We start from the raw sequence: 26901 nt of genomic DNA, 5'->3' as shown, positions 1-26901 counted from the left end.
CAGAGTAGAACTGCCCGTATGGTTTCCAAGGAGCACCTGGTGGATTCAAACTGCCGACCTTTTGGTTAGCAACCATAGCGCTTTACCACTACACCACCAGGGTTTTATATATATATGTATATATATGTTCTTTACCGATCCTTTATCGATCCATCTAATCATTAGGACAGAAGTATTGCTCTTACTCAGTAGAGTGGCTTCCCTGGATCAGGTGTCTTCTAGTTGTCTGTGCTCGTGTGTTCATGAAACCACCATCAACTCCACAGGAGAAAGATGTGGCAGTCCCCTTCTGTAGAGATTTACAGCCTTGGAGAAGCTGTGGGGTTGCTGAGTCGGAATCCACTCTGCGGCAGTGGATTTGTGTTCATGCTGACTCGCAGTCAGCAGTTCATTCTAGGAAAACCTGGTTTTATGCATCAAGGAATAGAATGTGGTGTGCTGGAGAGAGGATGAGGATGATACAACCAAAAGAAACAAGCAGCTTATATACCAGATCCTAATTAACTGTAAATGGAAAAACCAACTGGCCTTCCTTTCCACGTACGCCCCATTGCACATGGAAATGCACCTCAAAGTTGTTCAGGACAACCCAGACTTCGTCACGTGCCTGGCCCTTCCGGTCCCGGCCTCCACGTGGGAGGCTGTCTGTGGTCTAACTCTGACCGCCGCAATCCTGGAGGTTGAACTGGGCTCCGAAGCAGCGAGACACCTCAATGCATCAGGAAGACGGGTCTTTGAGGCCATGCAAAAAAGAAACCAATAACATGTTCCTAAATGGTAGGGTTTATTTCAATGCTCACGTACAATCAAATGAGACAAACTATTTACATAGAACATAAGTACAAAAAATATAATACAATTTATACTGTACATAATCAGGACTTTATCTTTGCCCCTAAAAACGTTAGCAGATAGAGATGAGGGAGGAGTATTACTAAAGGAAACATTGCTGAGTGTTCCTCAGGATCACGCTATGAATTTTTCGTTTACAAAAGCTGGATGGGTCTGGCAATAGAGACTGGTGAGACAGCAGGCAGGGTGAGTGGACACCGCTTTCACTTCCATTACATCGGCCACATTTATCACATATTTGTGAGACTCAGAGCTGAGGCTCGAGCAGGTGTGGGCGGTTTCCTCGCTGCCCTTCTCTGAACTTCCATAACTGGTCCCATGTCACAGTTAATGAGCACCTGCCTGGGCTGCCACCTCAGGGTCTTAAGCTGATTTTTAAAGACAATGTACCTGTCAGGTGTCATTAAGCAACAAGCTGAGATACAGGCCTTGGTAGCTCTCAGGGGAGCCTTGAAGACTGTCACACTGATGGAAAGATAAAACTGCGGACGACTGGAAACTTATATTTCAAATGTCAAACGAGGTTTAGAATGGCTGTGACTGTCGGGATGTGTGTACTGACAGAACGCACAGCGAGTTCAATGACCCAGTGAGGGAACACCCAGCAACCCACGGAGTCCCAAACAGGTACCAGAACTCCATCTGCTCATTAAGATGACAGAAAAGGCAGAGCCATCTCCAGCAGCTCCACTGGAATTCATATAGACTGCATGTAAAAGGTGGGGTGAGGTCAGTAACTTCCTGCAAGTTTGCCAAGGGCTGACATCGCTACGGAGATATTCAGTGACAACATGAAACAATGCCAAATCAGTTTATTTTGTAACACAAAATAGGCAACAGCAAATTAACAGAGAACGAGGAATTCAACACTCCATAGCATCTTCAGGAGTCACATCAAGTGGTGTAGCTCACAAGTTTTTTCATATACTTTTGAAGAATCCTATACTGGACAAAGTTTATACACTTTCTCTGCAGAGGTCAGTATTTCAGCAATGGGTCTAGATGTCTGGATTTAGGTCTACCCTGGGCTTTCACTCAGATTGCAGAAGTTCAAGTCTGGTATTGGACAAGTCATGGTATAAGGGACAAGAAATCAGCTTTAGTAGAAAAACACTGCTTTCCTAACCCAAATGAAGAGTGACATCCTTTGTGAACTTAACAAACAGTGTTGACTTTGATGTTCTAGGTGGTTTTTGCTGGACCACTGACTGTGTCTGCCAGCTGCCACCAGCCTGCCTCTAGTTGTTCTTTATCTGTGGATTCGCCTGAAGAAAAACAGTGACAAAACTTCTGAGTTCCACAGATTCCTATTATAGGGCAAGCCCCCTGTGTGTTTAGGAAGATGGGAAACTTAAGTGAAGTCAGTTTCTGGAAGGCTGAGCCTGGGTTAGCCTAAATCCTGAACACACCCTTGCATCAATTCTGGTGCTGCATCCAGGGGACCAACCTCATACCTGGCCGCGATGTCTTTCTTGGTCATGTTTTACTCCTGAGTTTAAAGGGGCAAGTAAGAGTGGTCTTCTTTACAGTATACCCAGTCAAGTCTCTGCTTTTAATTGGAACTAATAACATTTGGAAATGATAATTCATCATCTTAAGCAAGGCACTGGCAACTTTTATGGGAAATTAAGTGGCCCGTACTTGTAGCGAGGGCGGCTCATGATGCTCTTCTTGGCGGCATGATGTGAGGGTAGCTTGGATCTTCCCAGCCCCAGGTGCCCACTCCCAGCGTGTGAGTCTCTATCCAACATTTGAACTGGGTTAAGTTGTTCTAAGTGTTGGGCAGCATTAAATTGCCAAAAAGCCAAGCAAGTACGGAATCACGTTTGAACTACTGGCCTCAGATTTCTGCTACACAAAGAGAGATGAAATAAATTTGGTTGCCTGATGAACATTTTAGTTTAAGAAATAACAGTAATTTTCCACCTCTACTTTTCTCCTTTCAGGCCTGAAATTGTCTTTGGCCAATTATCTTTATCATGTCAATGTGGTATAACATGTTTGTTTGAGCAAGAATTGATATCGACTAGATTGTGAATAATAAGCTTGACTGCTTTCTATGGCAGAACTAATGTGATCTTTACTAAGATGATAGGAGATGGCTTTTACCAGGAACCATGCAATTTGCGTCAGGCTCTGAATTAGGTTTTTATAATGCTCTAAGTCCCTTCGCAAGAAGCCCTGGTGGTGCAGTGGTTATGCACTTAGCTGCTAACTGGAAGGTTGGTGGTTCGAACCCACCAGCCACTCCATGGGAGAAAAGCCTGGCAATCTGCTCCAGTAAAGATTACAGTCTAGAAAGCCCTATGGGACAGTTCTGCTCTGATCTATAGGGTCACTATATGTTGGAATCAACTGGGTGGTATACAACAAGTCACTTTGTAGTGCGAACTATATTTTCAAAAGAGGAAGGATTTCCATTCCTGATGCTTCTCTACGTGGTATGCACCAGATTTCTACTAATGAACTATACGACCAATGAAGAAAACTTCGATCCATTTGCTGAAAAGAGTATATAAAGCATCTTTGATATAAGTCAACGAAAAATGGGTATGGAATACTGTCATTTTAGAAATTACCACCAAGATTTAACATTGCATCTTGTTCATTATTTTGCAACATCCAAAAGAGAAAAGAAGGATCAGAGCAAAAATTCTTTTGTTTTATAGATTTAAAACAGATAACCAGAATGCTTTCAGTGTTTACAGTTATGAAACATTCTTAAATCTATTATTAATGACCTCAACAGATGAAAACCGAAGAAATCAATTCCAAAATGGCATTTGGGCTCCAGATACTTTACCTTACATGGCAATGCCTTGTGCAATATTTCATGTTCTCTTTATGCATTTCTGAGGTCAAAGTGAATATGGCTCCATTTCCTCCCATGTCACACCCACTGGCCAGAGCTAAGGGCTTGGACAACTTTCTGGGTCTGCCATAGATTACTCACTGTGGTGAATCAAATATTGGCTATGTCTTGCCAGCAGGAATCACCAGGTCCAGGAAGTAATGCAGACGTTTGACCGAATGCATGTGGTGGGCGTGGCCAGTGCAGTCATCTTAATAAGGCTGGTGAACGGTTTGCCCATGAGTTCAAGGTCACCATTTTAGTAATCTACACTCTTGGACATTGGTTATTGGAGCTGTGGGACGTGAAGCATGAGCCCCTAGAAGAGGAAAACTGCCTTAGGGCAGGCACAGTTGACTGCATCTATCCGTGATAACTGTTGCCTGTTGTTAGGTACCTCAGAGCCATCTTTTGAGACAGAAATGTTGGATTCACATATAAGCAATGGATTTACCCCCAAAATGCATGCATGAAAAATTCCAATGAAGCGTCAAAATGCCCTGGGGCTAAAGAGAGTGGACAGCCTTCCTGCAGAGTGAGGTGGGGAGGGGTTGGGCAGTGTTGGGGAGATGTTCATGGTTTATTCTAGAAGAAAATATTGTAAAGGATCCTAAGGGTGATTGTAATTCAAACGCAAACAATGCTGCGTGTTCAGGGTGCACCAAAGGAAGTGTCCAGACCAAATGATTAGCAGCATGCAGGCTTGATGTATTATCATTAAAATTCCCTCTGGGTGTTCAGTTACACTCTGGTCCCCTGAAGTGGCCACATGGGGACAGCAGATCTCTTGCGCTGACCTTTGTCCACACCTTTGAGGCCTGACCCACTTGTTCTGCCAAAGAATCCAGAGAAGGCACACGTCGCCATAGGCTTTGACCCCCCTAGTTTTCATCCCTTTGCAGATAAGAACACCCTCAGCTAAAACTCCTGCACCTGTGCAGTGGGCCCTGGAAGAGTTCGAGGATCACACCCCCCCCCACTAGGTCCTTCCATACACTGGGCTCGGAGTGACTGCCCTGCCTTTCCACTGTCACCCTGTTCATCTGACCTCCCCGTGGTTACTTCTCTTGTCTTTGTCATCACTCCATGAGCCAATGGGGCCAGACCCTGGTTCACCCAGCCACATGGACTGGCCCTTTCTGGGTATGGAAGTTTCTCTACTGCCGGGTCCCTTCATACCCTTTCACTGTCTTCTTCAATTCCGTTAGCATCTGACATACACACACCCCAAACCCTCATTCCCTACGATGTGAATGCTAATTCTAATCACAATCTACTTGGATAGTCTTAGGGACACATCCCTAAAGGAGGGGGAAATTCAGATGCCTCGAGCAAGGAGTAAATGGCAGTAGCAGAGAAATATCATTACAATGAAATGGGCAGTTTTGGAAGGAAATGCCCATGAGTCCGGTGACTGTAGCGGAGCCAGATCAGGTTTGCCAGGCTCGTATCACTCGGGGTGACAAAACCCTCCATCAACACTGCCTGTCTCCACTGCTGTCTGAGAAGGCTTATATACTGTGCCATGTGTGGGATTTCTGTGCTTTTTCCTTCCTGTACAACGCTAGTGCACTGTAGGATATTAGATGGTGACTAGTCTAGTCCAGGGAGGACCCTGAGCAATACCAGGAGTTACTTTCAGAGAATATAAATGTGAGACAAGAGCCAGCTTTCCAGTAAAAACCGGCAGAGTTCAACAGCATCTAGAATATCCCTAGGAGTTAAATGTCATTTGACATCGGGTTCCTTAGAGGGGTTAAAATACTCGATGCATCTCAAAAGTATTAGTCTTTAATTGTGCTTCTTTTACCAAAAAGAAAAAAAAAGGAAAAGTGGAAGAAAAGAAAGATAAAGAGAGAATGTAAAGTCATACAGAAATTGGAAATGTGGCAAGGGTTCCCCTACAAGGCTTTGGTGGGAACCTGGGAGACACTGCTGGATTAGCCCGCAACACGAGGGTCTGTGTCAAAAGGAGAGATATGGGTAATGTTAAGCATACACGTACATGCACAACACCTCTACACCAACAGAAAAAAAGGCACCACTTCACAGCTGGTTCAAATACTTAACGTATACTCGTTGCTGCTCAGTTGGTTCTGACTCACAGTGACCCGAGAGGACAGAGTAGAACCGCCCCATAGGGTTTCCAAGGCTCTAAGGCTGTAATCTTTATGAAAACAGGCCGCCACATCTTTCTCGTGCAGAGCAGCTGGTGGGTTCAAACTGCCAACCTTTTGGTTAGCAGCCGATTGATTAACCACTTCGCCACCGGGGCTCCTTACTTAAAGCCAAAATTATTCTAAACCAATTGTGGTTCTGTTAAATTAAAAAAAGAAAGAAAGGAAAAGAGGGAAGAAGGAAGGAGGGAGGGAGGGAGGGAGGGAGGAAGGAAGGAAGGGAGAGAGCAGCCAGAACAAATGAATAAACTATGACTTTAATTAATGAGAGAGAGAGAGAGAAAGAAGGAGGAGGACGAAGAGGAAAAAGAGAAGAATTTCCTTTTAAAAGAATGCAAGGAAGAAAACTGAGGGGAATTTTGGTGAAGACAGCCTCGAAAATTTGTATCATGGACAAGGGGATTCTGTGGTGGCATGTTTTCCCTAGCCATTGTGTAGAAGTGATGAATAGACCAGCTGGGATGCCATTTAGAGAGACTTTCCCATCAAGTCCGGGGAAATATTAACATCCTCGTTCCTAGGGGAAATAAAATCACCTTTTAAGCTTAGACAGTATCTGGGAGGGACAGGGAGGAGAAAACAGCTCTTACAGGGAGTGATGAGATGAGTTGTTGCGTCCAGGGAAAATCTAGCCCTGGAACAAGCAGGAACCCTCAGGTGAATTCCACCACTGTGTGTGATGTAGACTCAGCACAGATGAAGCAGCCTCACACTCTGGACAAGAACGTGGAGATGCAGCCTGGCTCTCCTCTGGGAGGACCCTGGGCGCTATCATTTCCACTTACTGGGCCTCCTGGAGCTCACCAGCCATTTTGTAATTTTGATACAAGCTCATTCCTGAAATTTGGGTATATAAGGATATTTTGAACTCAACAACTCTCACTACTAAAATAAGATTTTTTCAACATTTTCTGAATTTGTTTCTTTAAATTGTTTAGGATAGAAATTAAGATGTATGTATACCTCTTTAGTACCCATCCTGTATATTTCCCTTTATCAATACCAGCATGTTTTAACATCTACCCGTGCCTTAAAACATCCATGTCACAATGCCCAGAGGTATCAGACGAACATTTCCAATGTTATTCTTACTTTCAGTAATTATCCAACTGGCTGTCTTATGTTATATACCAGATGTGGGTACTCTATCATTTCTTTTTTTCCCCTCTGAGTATCCCCACAAATGGTATTAAAACACTCAGAGATGCTTATCAGTGGGCTACGCTCAGAGCCACAGGGATCACTGAGAAGCTCACTTTCAGCTGCCCTACTTCTCAAAGGTGCACCCTGAAATGCACTCGCCTCCACACAGAGAGAAACAGGTGGGTGGGTGGATGGCAGGGCGTCCACGAGAAGGCACCAGAGCTACGGGCTGCCCATCACCTCTTCCCCTGCTGGGAGGCGGAAACAACAGCTTGGTGCTCGGGTAGCACTTCATAAGCACAGGGATGGGCCACAGGAAGCCAAGGTCACCCACCAGCAATGCTCTGGATTCAGTCCCATCAGGGAGATGGAAAATAAAAAGTTGCTTTTCATTACATTTCCGTTTTCCCCATATTTTCCACAACACCGAGAATAAAATGTTGCTTCCAATGCTATTTCAGTACTTTCAATATTTCCCCTAATTGGTGTCATAAATGTTCAAGATTTTTCCTTGTGGGGGAGCGAAGGTGTGGTGTCTACTCAAGTCCCGCAAGAGAAGGAAATAAACATCAGTACAGACTTGCTCCTCAGGGCATTACCACAGGCCAGACAGGTGGGTGTCTGGGTCAACAGCTCTAGAATGGGTGAGATCCAGAAGTCAGGATACAGCTGGTCGACCAGCAGCCTGGAGAACACTTTGTTCTCATTGGGCTGTGCCTGTACTCTTACTGTCACCTCCCCCAGTGACAACATGGTGACCATAATAAGACCAAGGGCTGGGGTTCTCACATACCACTGTCATCTCTGCAGATGTCAGCCAGGTCGAACCCCTTGGCTTCCTCGGCAAGAATCATTCCAAGCCCAAACACATGAGTTGCTTCCAGAATTCCATAGTATGATTCAGATGAGGACCACGGGGGACCCACGGGAAAAACTCTATGGCCGCATTTACTTTCTTCATTTTATCAAATACTGTGGGCCTACCTATGCCTCCTTGTTGAGCAGGTGGATAAAGTGCCTATTTTCTTGAATTAAAACATCATGAACATATATGGTGCATTTACGAAAAAGCTCAAGGAAACAATCAGCTTGTTAGAGAAACGGGCTGCATGTAATCAAACATTTCACACTGTGGCACGCTCAACAGTGATCAAGAGCTTAGATCACATTTTCATGATGTTACATTTCAATTTTGGTTGCTGTAAAGAGATACGCATTTTTGGCAGCAATGGGATGCGCATGGCTTGAAATGCACTTGACATGTCTCCACACTTCGCCTCTGCAGCCACAGGAGCATGGGCAGTCGGGGGCACAGGCCTTGAGGAATGGGGGGGTCACAAGAGGCCAAAAACAGAGGGGTGATTAGTACTCATCATAGTTATTGAGATCTGTAAAGTAGGTGTTAGAATAGGTCTTTCCAGTGAGGTGCGGGTTGAAGTATTTGTTTCTTTCCTCTAGGATCAAGTTGTTTTTGTTAAATGCCTGTGAAAAATAAACAAATAAATAAAAATACTCATTAAGTAGCATTTCAGAGAGGGCAGCATTTGGAGACTATTATGCTGAACTTGCACTCTCGCCTAAAAAAGAAACCCATGGCTGTCACGTTGATCCTAACTCAAAGTAACCCTATAGGACAGAGCAGAACTGCCCCACAGGGTTTCCAAGGTGGATTCAAACTGCTAACCTTTTGGTTAGCAGCCAAGCTCTTAACCACTGTCCCACCAAGGCTCCTCAGCCCCTGTTATTTAGAAATGTGTTTGCTCACTTCTTCCTTCCCAGGTCATCTGTTGCGCTGAGGACTTGCCTAATAACTACACTGGGGTTGGCAGTGTCCCACTTCTCCCAGTCTATTTTTGAATTTGAACTTTAGGCAGGAATTTTCCGAGAGAAGCAGAGGGTGTAAAAAACCAAAACCCAACTCTCCAGAAAAACCTAACACTGTAATTAATAACTTAAAATTAACGGATCCTTCAGTTATCCCAGATAGCCAAGTAGATGTTTTAGTAGCTCTCTGATTACTATGGACAGATAACCAAGACCTTGGCCTGGAGTTCTCTGATGGAAAACTTCTCTTTGTATTCAGAAGGCACATCTGAGGCTGAGCTGGCCATTAGCCAATGACTCAATATTTTCCAGCATTTTCTCTGTTGCTGTCTTCTTTTTTAACCTACATCTCCAATATGAGATGTCATCTTTTCACAGGCAAAACAAAGCCAACAAAGGTAGTTATCATGAAAGGGACCCTTTTCCCTGTCCCCACCCTGTCTGCCCTGCCACCTCCACCACCTCGGAGCTCAGCTAACACCCCCAGGGCCCACCTGTGTGCTGTGCACACCTGGCTACAGCCATCCCTGCCGATACCTCACCTTGATGGCTTCCACAGAGTCATACTTGTCCAACTTGTTGATATGGTTGGTGACGCTGGTGTTGAGAGGGGCTGGCGAGACGGGGTGGATGACGGTGGCATCGTGGGCCTGCTGCTGGTAGCGCTGGCAGTAGGTATAGACGAGCAACGTGAGCAGGCAGCCGAGGATGGAGCTGCTCAGCCCCACAGCTATCATGTGGAACATGTTGAACTCTGGGAAGACAGGGCCAAGGGTAATGCTACACTTGGAAAGAACACAGTACCCAAGAGCACATACGCTTCGATGGAAGAAGAAGACAAAGTGAACATCTCCAAACCCATTCCAAAATTAAAGAAATCCTAGTACCTTCCCTTGAAATGCCGTGACCACCAAGAAGCTTCTCTACAGTGAGAGCAATGCATTTAATTTAAGGCTTATATCGATCAGGACCAGTTTTTGGATATGACTTAAACCTTAATACATTAGCAATACACTATTATCAGAAGGGACCAAAATGTGGAGAAGGACATCATGCTTGGTAAAGTAGAGGGTTGGTGAAAAAGAGGAAGACCCTCAATGAGATGGATTGATACAGTGGCTGCAACAATGGGCTCAGCATAACAATTGTGAGGATGGTGGAGGACTGGGCAGTGTTTTGTTCTGTTGTACTCAGAGTCACTATGACTCAACGGCACCTAATAACAACAACAACAACAAACTTTACTGTGGTAAAATATATGTAACGAAAATAGCCATTTTAACCATTTTAAGTGTTCAATTCAGTGATATTAATTACATCACCACACTCCATTTCCAAAGTTTTTCATCACCCCAAACAGCAGCTCAACTCCTCATCAGCAATAACTCCCTCCAATATATCTTTTATCATGAACCTGTACACATTGAACAACAGTAGAATGTGTAAATGTCCCCAGCCACACAATTGCCTTTCCTAGAGGCAAAGACTGCAGCCACTATCTCCTGTCACCTTCTAGAGATATTCTGCACACATATGACCATAGATCTGCTGAGGGAGTGTAGTGTGTCTATGTGTGTGTGCATGTGAGTGCATGCGTGTGCACATGAATGTTATTCTGCACACCACTTGTTTTCATATGCATTACATTTTGGAAATCTTCTAAAGAAAATGGCTTACTCCAAAGAAATAAACAATATGTCTTAAAGGCATAAAATAGGATCCTTTAAGTGGCCATGAAATGCTCGCTTTTTCATGTTGTTTTCCCATTTAGTGGCACCTGCCCTGATCCTCTGGGTTATTTTCCTTGAGTTATGAATATAAACCAGTCGAGAAATCCAGCTGACATGGACTTATGTCTCTAAAATAGGACTGGCCTGTGTGGCACAAGATAACCCAACATGACCTGTGTGAGGAACCACAGCAAAGAAACAGATGTTCATCTCATGGTGGTAACTCTGTCACGCCTTCCGGAAACAACAGTAGCATTGGGAGCTTGCTCAGGAAGCCAGGCTTGCTGGGAACCAGGCAGAGCAGAACGGGACCTTGTCTCTACATGTTGGCCGCCATGGCTGCTGGGTGCATTCCACCTGCACAGAATCTACCCCCAGGGCCTCCTACCCCCCCCCGCCATGGTGTCCCCTCCAGGCAGCACCATGGGTACAGTGCCACCAGGATGCTGGGGACTGTGCCACCCCCACCTGGCTGCCTAGCAGGACTTCAGGGCTCTCAGGGCTGAGAAGGAGCAGGGGTCCGTCCCTATACCCAGCCCAGAGTATTTGCCCTCTGTCCCCAGTCTCCACCATGGGGACCCCCAGTCTCCACCATGGGGACACTGAAAGTCCCCTTCACCGTGTGCTGTGATCGCTGTGTCCAGGACTCGAGGATCACCTCACAGATGGGGCTAGGATAATTGGAGTTTGGGTTCCTCATTAACCACTCAGAGAGAGAGACCAGGCCCTGGACTCTCGGGCCCTGCCTCATCCTCCTGGACTCACCACAGCCCTAGAGGTGGCCCAGGGTCCGAGCAAGGTCCCACTCTGTGCAGAGTATGAGCATCCCTTGACTGTCATCAAACGTGGAGTTTCACCCTCCCAGCTCTGCTCCTGGGCACCCCCGTTCTAGGGACTGGAGCCCGAGGTGTGCATGCTGTGCAGAATGGCTGCTTTCTCTGTGGTCCACCATCAGCCGTACTGGCAAGCTCCAAATGCATTCCCATTCCAAATGAACATGCAACTCCTAACGGAGGCAACTGGGGTGTGCGGCACTAAGGGCTGGGTAATCCAGGTGGATGTTGCTAGAACATTCTGCAGGTAATGATGGACTTCTTGACAACCACCTCATTTTTCCACGTCCAGTTTATTTGCTCACTGGTTTCATACAGGAAGAGAATCTCATAAAGCTTTTCTGTTTTTTTGAGGAAGCCTCTAGGACCACAGAGTCCCCAGCCTGTAGCAGTTTGAAAAGCATTCGGGGCAGCTGCTCAGCCTCTGGAATCTTTACTGGGACACCGACACTGTGTCTAAGATGGACCAGTATCTCACCTGTCGTTCTTTCTCTACTTTAGCGCTAGCACTACCCAGGGTCAGTGCCACGGGCCTATAAAATAATCTCTGCTCGTTTCGCTACCACATACCAAAGACACATGGTGCTTCCACATGCAGATGCTGTGTCCTTAGTCACAGGGATCATTCCTGCAGGTGCCCCAGGAGGGGGTCCAGCTGATGTCTTTGTGATGATTATATCCTCTTTATGTCTCATGCAGGTAAAAATAGCTCTCTAAGTGGAGAATCCCAGTGTGTCTGTCAGTTTGTCTTACTGTGGTGGCTTGCATATTGCTGTGTTGCCGGAAGCTATGCCACTGGTATTCAGATACCAGCAGGGTGACCCATGGAGGACAGGTTTCAGCTGAGCTTCCAGACTAAGATAGACTAGGAAGAAGGACCCAACAGTCTACTTCTGAAAACCAATTAGTCAGTGAAAACCTTGTGAACAGTAGTGGAACATTGTCTGATATAGTGCTGGAAGATGAGCCCCCCAGGTTAGAAGGCACTCAAAAGACAACTGAGAAAGAGCTGCCTCCTCAAAGTAGAGTAAACCTTAATGACGTGGATGCAGTAAAGCTTTCGGGACCTTCATTTGCTGATGTGGCACGACTCAAAATGAGAAGAAACAACTGAAAACATCCATTAATAATCGGAACCTGGAATGTACAAAGTATGAATCTAGGAAAATTGGGAATTGTCAAAAATGAAATGGAACGCATAAACATCAATATCCTAGGCATTAGTGAACTGAAATGGAATGGTATTGGCCATTTTGAATTGGACAATCATATAGTCTCCTATGCCAGGAATGAAAACTTGAAGAGGAATGGTGTTATGGTGTTGCATTCATCATCAAAAAGAACATTTGAACATTTATCCTGAAGTACAATGCTGTCAGTGACAGGATAATATCCATAAGCCTAGAGGAAAGACCAGTTAATACCACTATTATTCAAATTTTCGCACCAACCACTAAGGCCAAAGGTGAAGAAACTGAACACTGTTATCAGCTTCTGCAGTCTGAAATTGATCGAATGTACAGTCAGGAGGCATTGATAATTACTAGTGGCTGGAATGTGAAAGTTGGAAACAAAGAAGAAGGATCGGTAGTTGCAAAATATGGCCTTGGTGACAGAAACAATGCCAGAGATAGAATGATAGAATTTTGCAAGACCAACGACTTCTTCTTTGCAAATATCTTTTTTCAGCAACATAAACGGTGAGTATATACATGTATCTCACCAAATGGAATACACAGTAATCAAACTGACTCTATCTGTGGAAAAAGACAATGGAAAAGCTCAATATCATCAGTCAGAACAGTCAGAACATCAGGGGACAACTGCGGAAAAGACCTACAATTGCTCATATGCAAGTTTAAGTTGAAACTGAAGAAAAAATCAGAGCAAGTCCACGAGAGCCAAAGTACGACCTTGAGTATATCCCACCTGAATTTAGAGACCACCTCAAGAATAGATTTGCCATGTTGAACACTAATGACCAAAGACCAGATGAGTTGTAGAATGACATCAAGGCCATATTCATGAAGAAAGCAAGAGGTCACTGAAAGACAAGAAAGAAAAGACAAAGATAGATGTCAGAGAAGACTCTGAAACTTGCTTTTGAATGTCGAGCAGCTAAAGCAAAAGGAAGAAATGATGAAGTAAAAGAACTGAACAGAAGATCTCAAAGGGAAGCTAGAGAAGACAAAATATTATAATGACATGTGCAAAGGGCCAGAGATAGAAAACCAAAAAGAAGACCACGCTCAGTGTTTCTCAGGCTGAAAGAACTGAAGAAAAAATTCAAGCCTCAAGTTACAATAGTGAAGCATCCTATGTGGAAAATATTAAATGATGAAGGAAGCATCAAAAGAAGATGGAAGGAATACACAGAGTCATTATGTCAAAAAACGTTAGTCAACGCTCAGCCATTTCAAGAGGTGGCATATGATCAGGAACCGATAGTACTGAAGGAAGAAGTCCAAGCTGCTCTGAAGGCATTGGCGAAAAACAAGGCCCCAGGAATTGATGGAATATCGAGAAGTTTCAACAAACGGATGCAGAGCTAGAAGTGCTCACTCATCTATGCCAAGAAATTTGGAAGACAGCTACCTGGCCAAACAACTGGAAGAGATCCATATTTATGCCTATTCCCAAGAAAGGTGATCCAACTAAATGCAGAAATTATAGAACAATATCATTAATATCACAAGCAAGCAAAATTTTGCTGAAGACCTTTCAAAAGCAGCTGTACCAGTATATCAACAGGGAACTGCCAGAAATTCAGGCCAGATTCAGAAGAGGACGAAGAACCAGGGATATCATTGCTGATGTCAGATGGACCCTGGGTAAAAGCAGAGAATACCAGAAGGATGTTTACCTGTGTTTTATTGACTATGCAAAGACATTTGACTGTGTGGATCATAACAACTTATGGATAACATTGCAGAGAACAGGAATTCCGGAACACTTAATTGTGCTCATGAGGAATCTATACATAGATGAAGAGGCAGTTGTTTAGACAGAACAAGGGGATACTGAGTGGTTTAAAGTCAGGAAAGAAATGCGTCAGGGTTGTATCCTTTCACCATACTTACTCAATCTGTATGCTGAGCAAATAATCTGAGAAGCTAGACTATATGAAGAACACTGCATCAGGACTGGAGGAAGACTCATTAACAACCTGCATTATGCAGATGACACAACCTTACTTGCTGAAAGTGAAGAAGACATGAAGCACTTACTGATGAAGATCAAAGACCACAGTCTTCAGTATGGATTACGCTTCAATATAAAGAAAACAAAAACCCTCACAACTGGACCAATAAGCCACATCATGATAAATGGAGAAAAGATTGAAGTTGTCACGGATTTCATTTTACCTGAATCCACAATCAACAGCCACAGAAACAGCAATCAAGAAATCAAGAGATGCAATGCATTGGGCAAATCTGCTGCAAATGACCTCTTTAAAGTGTTGAAAAGCAAAGATGTCACCTTGAAGACTAAGGTGCACCTGACCAAAGCCATGATATTTTCAATTGCATCATATGCATGTGAAAGCTGGACAATGAATAAGGAAGACCGAAGAGGAATTGACGCCTTTGAATTGTGGTGTTGGCAAAGAATACTGAATGTACCATGGACTGCCTAAAGAATGAACAAGTCTGTCTTTGAAGATGTACAACGAGAATGCTCCTTAGAAGCAAGTATAGTGAGACTGAGTCTTACATACTTTGGACATGTTGTCAGGAGGGATCAGTCAATGGAGAAGGACATCATGTTTGGCAGAGTACAGGGTCAGCGGAAAAGAGGAAGACACTCATTGAGGTGGATTGACACAGTGGCTGCAACACTGGGCTCAAGTATAACAATGATTGTAAGGATGGTGCAGGACTCGGCAGTGCTTCATTCATAGGGTTGCTATGAGTTGGAACTGGCTGGAGGGCACCTACGAACAACAATAAGTTGAGAAATTTCAGTAGGGGCATGTTTTTGTGCCGACTAAATTTGCTCAGGGTGGCTCTTTTCCTTTGGATATGATTTTTTGCTGTTGTTCTGGTCAGTAAAACTAGATTAGAGAACAACTGCCCAGTTGGTTGATTAGTTGACTTTCTGTGCAGAGTCTGTTGATATTTCAACAAACATAAGATTCCTGCACACCCAAACCATCCTTGCGAGGTAACTTTTTACCCATCAGCCCCAAAAGAAGATCCAGCTGCTCATCTACCCATCTATGTTCACATGTCAGTGTCGGCCGCCAGGAGATCCATAGACTCAGTTCTGAATGTCGTAACTAAAGTTTCTGTAAGGTGGTCAATGGCTTTACAAGGCTTGCTTCTTGGTTGTACAGCTGTTGACACAGTAGTTCATTCACACAGAAGTAGCACTTTGGGATGGGGATGGATTCTACACTTTGTTATCCTGGGTATTCAAGGCCCGGGGTGGACCCCACAAATTTGAGGGCAAACAGGGGAAGGTGGTCTGTGAACCTTGGGCAAGCCAGGGTCATCTCTGCCAAGGCACCAGATGGTGACCCAGCTGTGCCTGGTCCCCCTTAGGATGGAAGTGTCCCTGTGAGCACTGCTCCACCCCTGACCTGGGCTGGGAGGGAGAAGCTGGGGCCTGGCATTGTTCAAGAAGGTCACCTGATCAGGACTGCCATGGGCTGTGTCCCCCTGGATGTCGTCCTGTGGCCCTGATGATCAGTCCTCACTCCCTGCAGTGTTGGGTTAAAGCATTTCTCAGATCAAACTGTGGGATCCAAACCTGGCCCCACTCCTAATGACCTCTGGGATCACCACAGTGATCTCACCTCTCTGGGCTTCACAGCTTCCTTCTGTGAAGCACAGATTACAATACACGGCTGCCTCCCTTTCTGCGTTCCCTATCCAGACTCTCCAAGCCATGACGCCCTATCTCTCAGGGGACTGCAACATGGTCTGGCCAGGCCATTTCCCTGAAGGACCTGGAGGGCACCACAAGGAGCACCCTTATCTTCACTGCGGCCTGACTCAAGGGGGATCATTGAAAAGCCTGGTTTCCGAGAGCTGCCTCCAACTCGGGGTGTTCCGTGACACACAGCACAGCACACGCTTCACATTAGCCATCAGTGATATGAGAAATGCGGACCTCCCAAGCTCTCCTGCATCTGTGTAGGCATCTGTGGTCCCTGCACTGCAGTGCCTCGTGAGGACCTAATACGGCGCTCCTGTCTACGGCCTTTAATACAATGTCTGACACACAGTGACTTGTATAAAAACACTAAGGGGGACTTTGTGTGCTGCTATGATGCTGGTTTTCCAAATGCCAGCTGGGTCACCCATGGTGGATGGGTTTCAGCAGAGCTTCCAGATTAAGACAAAGAAGAGAAGACCTGGTGATGTACTTCTGAGAATTAGCCAAAGGAAACCCTATGGAGCGCAACAGAACATTGTCCAGCATATTTTGCATACATCATCTGGAAGGATCACTCTCTGGAGGAGGACATCGTGTTTGATGAAGTACCAAAAAACCAAACCCGTTGTCATTGAGTCAATTCTGACTCATAGCGACCCTGTAAGACAGAGCGGGACTGCCACATACAGTTTCCAAGGAGCACCTGGTAGATTTAAACTGCTGACCTTTTGGTTGGCAGCAGTAGCACTTAACCACTACGCCACCAGGGTTTCCTTGGTGAAGTACGAAAATGAGGAAAATCCTCAGTGAGATGGCACTCAAACATGCTGGTGATTACGAAGATGATACAAGACCAGGCAAAATTTCCTTCTGTTGTAACTAAGGTCACCACAAGTTGGAGTAGACCGGACAGCGCTCATCCATCGACCTATCCACCCATCCCAGCAATCTAGAGAGTCGAGGCTAACTGCATGAGCTTGCAGTATAAATATACTGTAAATATAAACAAACTGCTTGAATTCTATTTTGCTCATGGGAAATCTAACGGTCACTAATATCAAGATCACAGGTTCATGAAGCTTAGCCTGCATCAGAATCACCTGGAGGACTCTGTAAACCACAAACTACTGGACTACCCTCCCAGAAGTTTTGATTCTGTAGACCAGGGGAGAGGGCCTGAGCCTGCATTTCTACCAGTCCCAGGTGATGCTGGCGATGCTGGTCTAGGGATCCCGTGTTGAGAACCACTGGTCCAGATGTCAAACACTGACCACTAACATTTATACGACAATGACATAAGGTGTCTGGGATCCAGGAGTTTCTCCAGTTTGTCATTCTTGGCCAACAGCAGGAACATCACATAAAAGTCATTGTTTGGGAGGCACTGAGTATCTGTTAATGGTGATAGAAAATTTAGCAACGGATGTTGACGATGGTTGCACAACATGATCAATGTAATCGATGTCACTGAACTGTACACTGAAAACTTGTGAATTGGAAAATGTTGTATTATATATCTTTTTACCACAATAAGAAATTAATTAGAACATATGGAAAGAAAATGATGGAAAACATCAGAAACCGATGAGAAGTTAGTCAAAAGGAAGCACTCACCTCCACACCTTTTCTCTTCCACGCTACGGGATCTGGCCACAGACACTTCTGAGAAAACAAACACCCAACCACAATGAGTACATGGTGCTGGGGAAGAAGATCGCATCAGTGCTTCACTCGAGAAAAAAATGTATGATTTTGATTTTCACATGAGTCAAGTTTCCGGAAGTCTGAAGTATTTTAAACCCTGATATTCATTTTTTTTTTTTTAACCAGCCTGAGATATAGCTAGTCGAGGCCACCTTGATTGGGAAGGGGTGAAATTCACAAACATAGAAATACAATTCCACAGTCCCCTTGGCTGAGCCCAGGCCACTGGCTTCAACCTAAGGCCAGGCTGTGTGTGGATTTTCTGCAACGATGCCATCTGCCTGCTGAGAAACCTGTTCAGGGCTTGCCTGTGGTGTTCCTGCCCAGATTCTTTGTTTTGTCAAAGCTAGTGTGGCCCAACCCCTGTAGAGGGACCAAGTCACGAGAGCTCAAAGGAAGCTGCCACAACAAACACGGTCACCATTCGGGAGCCCCTCCCTGCTCTCCAATGTACCACATGTCAAATCTACAAGTAAGATGCCAGTAAGAGCATGCATCTCCTGTTTGAACCCCCAAGGAGAAACACCATCCTGGGAGTCCAAACATTTGGCTCTGTCCTGTACTGATGTTTCATTACATTGTTGTTGTTAGGTGCCGTCGAGTCGACTCTGACTCACAGCGACCCCATGCACAACAGAACGAAACACTGCCCGGTCCTGAGCCATCCTCACAATCATTGTTATGCTTGAGCTTATTGTCACAGCCACTGTGTCAATCTACCTCATTGAGAGTCTTCCTCTTGTTTCATTACAAAGAAAGAATTAAAAATAGGTCCATGGTTAAAAAGAAAAACAAAGCACAGCACGTATTCCTAGAGTTCTATACCATACATGATCAGATGTCTTAAAAGTCTAAAGCTAATAATTTTCTCTAAAATATTAAATTTTCTACAAATAGACAAAAACAGAGCAAACTTGGCTCATAGGGTTAAGCCCTGTTATTGCTTGGTAACAAATTGGTGTTTGCTTTGGCACACATGGGCAACTGATTTATGGGAAAAGCACCTTGCCCACAGTGAGCATGCAATAGGTGATCCGCTATCACTAATACTTAGAACTGATTTTACTCTGGAAAGTCTGTGGCATGAGGGCCAATCAACTGCTTCCCCAAGATGACCATGGTGACTATTTTGGGTCGAATTGTGTTCCCAACGTATGTTGAAGTCCTCACCTCCATTTGGAAACGGAGTCTTTCTTTGAAGACTTTTTCAGTTAACAAAGTCATAGGAGAGTAGGGTGGGTCCTAGTCCTAATCCCTTCTGAGAGTGGCATCTTACAAAAGAGCAGGGCAGACAGAAATGGGGTCATACACAGGCAGAAGACAGCAGGAGACGATGTAGGCAGATGCACCTATCATCAGCGGAGGAACACCAAGGATCGCGGGTGGCCACCTGAGCTGGGAGAGAGGCAGGAGTAGTTCTTCTCTCAGAGACTCAGGATGAGACCCTGATTTGGACTTCTGGCCTCCAGGACTGTGAGAAAATGTATTTCTGTTCTTTAAAGCCACCCACTTTGTGGTATTTTAGGAAAGTAGGACAAGGGGTCTCCATTTTCCCCAATATGTTAAAGCTGCAGAGAAACAGAGAAGGGCCCTTTTTCTGTGCAGACACACACCCAGCACTGCCAGAGCATTGAACCCAATAATAAAATAACCCCTCAAATTTTTTTCATTCTTTCAAGCAAAATTTTGACTGAATTAGTCAATAAATTACAGAGGACATTATGCTTGAAAAAAACCTTAAGCTAATGAATGAAATTCAAGTCTAAACCTGCTGTTATATGAAACCATGAGTTGACAGAATATGGCTTTGTTTCACCAAATAAGGCCTCAGAGGACTGATAACTCTGACCTACGAATCATGTTCTCTCCCGGGTGTTGGAAATGACTTTATTCACATTGACAAACACGTCTGCCCTTACCTGGAATGAAGTTAGAATCAAAAGCGCATGGCCGGCTTTCCGTGGAGTTTCCGGAACACTGGCCACCCACAGGGAAGAGAAGGATGCACTGGCGGGTGCGGACCTGGACTCCAGACGCATCGCATTCGGACCAGTCCGACCACTCTGACCAGCTCTCTGCAGTGACCAGGCGGGGAAGAGGGGGCAGAACCGATCCGTTAATATCAATCAACCTGCAAACTCCAGCAAGGTCAACATGCTATTCTAGGTTTCAGATGATGGTTTTAAAGGTTCTGCATATAAACAAATGCATGGAGTCGTGTCTCCTGACCAGTCCAGTAAATACAAGTGAGAATGAATCAAAGTGTACGTAGATCCTAATAAAAACGAGGTTAAAATAAATTTTCTAAAATCCACAATTTTTATCTATGAAGTAATCAAATTTAGACATTCAAGGGGCTGATTTGTGAGGTCCACTTTTGCACAGACCATCACTTTGGGGCAGAAATATCAACACAGACATTTCCCTCCCTGGTGGCATGGTGGTTAAGTGCTTAGCTGCAAAATGAAAGGTCGGTGGTTCGAACACACCAGCAGCCCTGCAGGAGAAAAGGTCTGGTGATCTGCTCCTGTAAAGATTTACAACCTAGGAAACCCTGTGGGAGCAGTTCTACTCTGTCACATGGGGTCACTATGAGTTGGAAAAGGAGCCCTGGTGGTACAGTGGGTAAGTGTTTAGCTGCTAACCAGAAGGCTGGCAGTTCAAACCCATCAGCTGCTCTGCGGGAGAAAGACATGGCAGTCTGCTTCCTTAAAGGTTACAGCCTTGGAAACCCTACGAGGCAGTTCCACCCTGTTCTACAGGGTCACTGGGCCCTGGTGGTTCAGGTCAAGAGCTACGGCTGCTGACCAAAAGGTTGGCAGTTTGAATCCACCAGCAGCTACCTGGAAACCCTCCTGGGCAGTTCTGCTCTGACCTATAGGGTTGCTAAGCATTGGAATTGACTTGATGGCACACAACAACTACAATGTCTGCACGCTAAGGCAGAGTAGCCACCAGCCCTTAGATACTTTCCTGAGAAATTCTCACAGGCCTTGAGGCTCAAGTAGGAAAAACACTCACGTTTTGAGAAAGCAAAACACATGTGTTAATGAGAAAGTGCTCCCCCCGACTCCACACAAGGAACAGAAGTTTCAAGTTACCACAAACGTTCTCCTTCTGTTATAAAAACAATTCCGGAGAGTCAGTTCACCAAAGCCAAACTCTACATGGGTTAGAAGTCATTTTTCCCCATGGGGACTGTTGTTGAGGGTCATAAGGTCAACACACAAGCCTTGGGTATCCTGGGTCAAGGCAAGAAGATGAATAATGCAAAGTAACTTTGCCCTCAAGTGTCAGATTTGCTAGGATTTAAATCTACTTAGGAGCCCTGGTGGCACAGTGGTTAAGTGCTCAGCTGCAAACAAAAAGGTCTATGGTTCAAACCCACCAGCCGCTCTGTGGGAGACAGATGTGGCAGCCTGCTTCTGTAAAGATTACAGCCTAGAAAACCCTATGGGGCAGCTCTACTCCACCCTTAGGGTCGCTATGAGACAGAATCAACTCAACAGCAGTGGGTTTTTTGGTTTATGTCTATAAATGTTTGAAAAGAAAGGAATCATACTCATATTTAAGTTTGGAAGTTTAAAAAAAGGACTGTCAGTATTATTCATAAAATATTAGTAACCAACATTTTTAAAAGGTTTTCTTCTTCGCAGTTCCCATTTTTCCCCTTGTTATACTTAAGCATCATTTTTGTAGTGCAGCCACTACTTAAAACTGATCTTGTGCCTCGATCTGCGTGAACGGTTACACTTTTTCCTTAGAAATGTGTACAGCGCCAATTTCCAAAGTGACTGTGACACTTGGTTCCAAGGCAGTTTTCTATGTCACTGGAACTTTCTGGAAACATCTGCAAGAGCAAACTAAAAAAAAGTATGTGTTTCAAAAGCACCTTTGGGCTGAATTGGGGCCTCGAGTTCTCCTTGTAGAGGGAAATCCCTTCACGAAAGGGGCCTGCAGGTGTGCTGATAAAAGCAGGGGAGAAGGGGAATACCAGACCACACATTCCTCTTCACGGCCAGCTTGGGGGAGAAGAGCCCAATGAGATGAAAAGAATGGTGGGGCCTCCCAACAACCAAGGGAACCTGCCAAGTCTCCAGGTGCTGAAAGAAGACGTCTGGTCGTCCCGGCAGGTTGCCAATGCTGAGCAGTGAAATGGGCATAGGCAATCCCCCAGGCAGACCTCAGACCTGGGGGACCATCCGATAGCTAGTCCCTTCCCCAGCCCTTCTCTCCCCTTGGCACAACAAGGGCCCACTGAGTAACTGTTGTTGTTAGGTGCTGTGAGTTGGGGCCAGGGAAGAAGTGCCCCATAGAATTTTCTAGTCTGTAATCTTTATAGGAGCAGATTGCCAGGTTTTTTCTCCCACAGAGCTGCTGGTGGGTTCCAACTGCCAACCTTTTGGTTAGCAGCTGAGTGCTTAACCACTGCACCACCAGGGCTCCTGGTGGTCATTAGTGACTAATTATCAAGGCCAATTCCCCTTCTAACTGGGGAATTTGGATTTTATAATAAAATGTGATATATACTCTCCTGCTAGTGGGATAAAGAACCTGAACCCTCATGCTGAGCCTGCGGCATTGTGACAACTACTGTCTTCTACAACTATGGGGTGTGAAGTCACATCAAGAGTATTATGGACTGAATTGTGTCCCCCCAAAACAGGCTAAGTTCTGGCGCTGTATCTATGAATATGATCCTGTTTGGACACAGATGTTTTCTTTTGTTATGTTAATGAGGTTATACCAGAGTAGGGTGGGTCCTAAACCTAATCTCTTCTGAGTGGTCTGTTATAAAGGGAAGAACAGACACAGAAAGACAGACACAGGGTAAGACAGATGCCATGTGACAATGGAGGTAGAAGCATCTACAAGCCCAGGAAGCCATGATTGCTGGTGGCTCCCAGAAGCTGAGAGAGGCAAAGAAGAGCCTCCCTGTAGAGCTGGTGCACTGAATTTGGACTTTTAGCCTCCTAAGCTATGAGAAAATGTATCTCTGTTTTTTAAAGCCACTCACTTGTGGAATTTCTGTTATACCAGTGTAGGAAACTAAGAGGATAACAGTCAGGTAGATCTGCTCTCCCCTTGCAGAGCTTACTGTAACGTGGCACATCACTGTTACCTAGTGAGTTGAGGAAAGAGGAGTGTGTGGGATGGCCCGAGGCCACATGCACTCACCGGGGCAGGGCTGTGTGTTGCAGAGTGCCTCCTCTGTGTGCAGCCCCAGGCAGATGTCCCCTCCGTAGGCTGGGGCTGGATTTGAGCAGGAGCGCGTCCGCATGTAGTGTCCACCACCACACGTTGTCGAGCACTTGGACCAGGAGGACCAGCAGGACCACAGACCATCCACTGGGGAGGGACACAAAGTCACAGGGTTTCAGGTCCCAATCCCATCAATGTGATATCATTATACAGAGTCACATCATTTCAGATCCCAAGCCGCCAATGTAATGTCTACACAGAGTCACACTATTTCAGATCCCAAACCCCTAATGTAATGCCTCTACATAGAGTCACATCGTTTCAGATCCCAAACCTGCCAATGTTATGTCTCTACACAGTCACATCGTTTCAGATTCCAAACTCGCCAATGTGACGTCTCTACATAGTCACACTATTTCAGATCCCAAACCCCAATGTGATGCCTCTACATACAGTCTAACTATTTCAGATCCCAAACCTGCCATTGTGACGCCATTATACAGTCACACTGTTTCTGATCCCAAACCTGGCAATGTGACATCATTATACAGAGTCACACTGTTTCAGATCCCAAACCCGCCAATGTGATGTCATTATACAGAGTCACACTGTTTCAGATCCCAAACCTGCCAATGTAATGTCTCTACACAGAGTCACACTATTTCAGATACCAAACCCCCAAGTAATGCCTCTACAGAGTCTCACCGTTTCAGATCCCAAACTTGCCAATGTGACGTCATTTTACAGAGTTACACTGTTTCAGGTCCCAAACCTGCCAATGTGATGTAATTTTACAGATCACACTGTTTCAGATCCTAAACCTGCAAATGTGACATCTCTACACAGTCACACTGTTTCAGATCCCTAACTCACCAATGTGACATCTCTACAGTCACACTGTTTCAGATCCTAAACCTGCAAATGTGACGTCTCTACACAGTCACACTGTTTCAGATCCCTCCCTAACCCGCCAATGTGACGCCTCTACACAGTCACACTGTTTCAGATCCTAAACCTGCAAATGTGACATCTCTACAGTCACACTGTTTCAGATCCCTAAACCGCCAGTTACGTCTCTACAGAGTCACACTGTTTCAGATCCTAAACCTGCAAATGTGATCTCTCTACAGTCACACTGTTTCAGATCCTTAACCCGCCAATGTGACGTCTCTACAGAGTCACACTGTTTCAGACCCCTAACCCGCCAATGTGACGTCTCTAGAGTCACACTGTTTCAGACCCCTAACCCGCCAATGTGACATCTCTACAGAGTCACGCTGTTTCAGATCCTAAACCCGCAAATGTGACGTCTCTACAGTCACACTGTTTCAGATCCTAAACCCGCAAATGTGATGTCTCTTCAGAGTCACACTGTTTCAGATCCCTAAACCACCAATGTGACGTCTCTACAGAGTCACACTGTTTCAGATCCCTAACCTGCCAATGTGACCTCCCTACAGAGTCACAGTGTTTCAGATCCCTAACTCGCCAATGTGACATCTCTACAGTCACACCGTTTCAGATCCTAAACTTGCAAATGTGACATCTCTACACAGTCACACTGTTTCAGATTCTAAACCTGCAAATGTGACATCTCTACAGTCACACTGTTTCAGATCCCTAACCCGCCAATGTGACATCTCTACACAGTCACACTGTTTCAGATCCTAAACCCGCAAATGTGACATCTCTACACAGCCACACTGTTTCACATTCTAAACCCACCAATGTGACGTCTCTACAGAGTCACTGTTTCAGATCCCTAACCCGCCAATGTGACGTCTCTAAAGAGTCACACTGTTCAGATCCCTAACCCGCCAATGTGACGTCTGTACAGAGTCACGGTGTTTCAGATCCCTAACCTGCCAATGTGACGTCTCTACACAGTCACACTGTTTCAGATCCTAAACCTGCAAACGTAACATCTCTATACAGTCACACTGTTTCAGATCCTAAACCTGCAAATGTGATGTCTCTACACAGTCACACTATTTCAAATTCTAAACCTGTGAATGTGATATCTCTATACAGAGTCACACCATTTCAGATCCTAAACTCGTGAATGTGGCATCTTTACCCAGAGTCACACTGTTTCAGATCCCAAACCCGTGAATGTGATATGTCTACACAGTCACACTGTTTCAGATCCAAAACCTCAATGTGATGTCATTATACAGAGTCGTACCATTTCAGATCCCAAAACTGCCCAATCTCCAGGCAGGACTGCATTACAAGAATGCACCAGTGCCCGTAACAGCAAAGGTGTTGACCAGCCACAGGGAGGGCTTGGTTTTCCTCTTGAGGAGGGGTCCACTTTTCAGACACTAGAAATAAGTGGGCCCAGGCACACAGAGGTGAGGCAGCAGAGTGTAGGGTGGAGCTGGAACCTAAAGCTTGGCTACCTGTATGCAGAGCCAGGTTACAACACAGAGCTAGGGCATCTTAAGTTATCTACTGCAGCTGTAACAAAAATGCCACAAGTGGATGGCTTTAACAAACAGGAATTTATTTCTCACAGTTAGGAGCCTAGAAGTCAGAATTCAGGGTGCCAGCTCTAAGGGACGTTTCTCTCTGTCTGCTCTGAAGGAAGGTTCTTGCCTCTTCTGAGTTTCTGCTCCTGAGTAGTCTTCATGTGCTTGGTATCTCTCTTCCCTGTCTCTGCTAACTTGCTTGTTTGTTTAATCTCTTTTATATCTCAAAAGAGACTGACTCAAGACACACCCTACACTAATCTGGTCTCATTACCATAACAAAGACAACCTCTTCCCAAATGGGATTATAACCACAGGCATAGAGGTTAGGATTTATAACATATTTTAGGGGGACACAATTCAATCCATAATTTAGGGTTTCATATAACAGCTCTGCCATTGCATAGAATCTCCTCATAGCTAGGATCACCAACTAATTTATCCTGAGAATGGTAGATGAACAAATACACTAGACTGAATGCAAATTTCAAAGCAATTCATTACAGAAAATTATACTTGACCAAATGAAAGCTACGGATTAGGCAGCTCCATAGAAAAAGACAAAAATTCTTCTTCTAGACATTCTAGCTGAATGCCCCAACCCCTACAGTAAAACAAAAACAATGGCAATAACAGAAAGTACGACTGTTAGCAACCTAAAGAGCAAGGAAAGCTCAGACAACTCACACCTGCATGTCGGGAATCTCGTACGTGGTCCGTGAGGTGGTCCTGCATCGGACACCCCCTTGGGACATGGGCAGATTTGGTATTGGTTCCCTGGAGTACACACAGGTCTGCTGAGGGGTAGCCCTGCTCCTGGCTCCTGAAGGATCCCCTGCGATATGGATTGAATTGTGTCCCCCAAAAATGACATGTTGAAGTCCTAACCCCGGTATCTGTGAATGTGACCCTGTTTGGGAATAGGGTCTTTGAAGATGTCATCAGTTATTAAAATGAGGTCATACTGGAGTAGGATCAGCTCTAATCCTATAGGAGTGCTGTCCTGCTAAGAGAAGACACACACACACACACACACACACACACAGAGGGAGGGGAGGGGAGGGGGAGGGGAGGGGGAGGGAGTGAGCCAGCAGGTGAAGACAGAAGAAGGCACAGCCACAAGCACAGGAATGCCAGGAACTCTTGGAACTGCCAGGAGCTGGGAGAGACACATGGAGCAGTTCCTCTCTCAGAGCCCCAGGAGGGAGGAATCCATGCGGCCGACACCCTGAC

At 45.2% G+C, this 26901-nt stretch overlaps 1 protein-coding gene across 1 annotated transcript in view; it reads right to left on the bottom strand.

Annotated features, from left to right (window-relative positions):
* Nucleotides 1–790: 790 nt before the first annotated feature.
* The window catches only part of SEMA5A (semaphorin 5A), a 354982-nt gene continuing 328871 nt past the window's right edge, over nt 791–26901 (bottom strand). The window contains exons 17-21 of the mRNA XM_003407895.4: nt 23174–23344; nt 19915–20070; nt 17906–17953; nt 9390–9601; nt 791–8505 (exon numbers count right to left, since the gene is read on the bottom strand). Coding sequence (XP_003407943.2) covers nt 8386–8505; nt 9390–9601; nt 17906–17953; nt 19915–20070; nt 23174–23344 — 707 coding nt within the window. The 3' untranslated portion in view covers nt 791–8385. The remainder of the gene's footprint in view (nt 8506–9389; nt 9602–17905; nt 17954–19914; nt 20071–23173; nt 23345–26901) is intronic.

This window comes from Loxodonta africana, chromosome 2, assembly GCF_030014295.1.
Source record: "Loxodonta africana isolate mLoxAfr1 chromosome 2, mLoxAfr1.hap2, whole genome shotgun sequence".
Classification (NCBI taxonomy): Eukaryota; Metazoa; Chordata; class Mammalia; order Proboscidea; family Elephantidae; genus Loxodonta; species Loxodonta africana.
The sequence above is the reverse complement of the archived record's forward strand: the minus strand, read 5'-3'. Positions and strand labels throughout refer to the sequence as shown.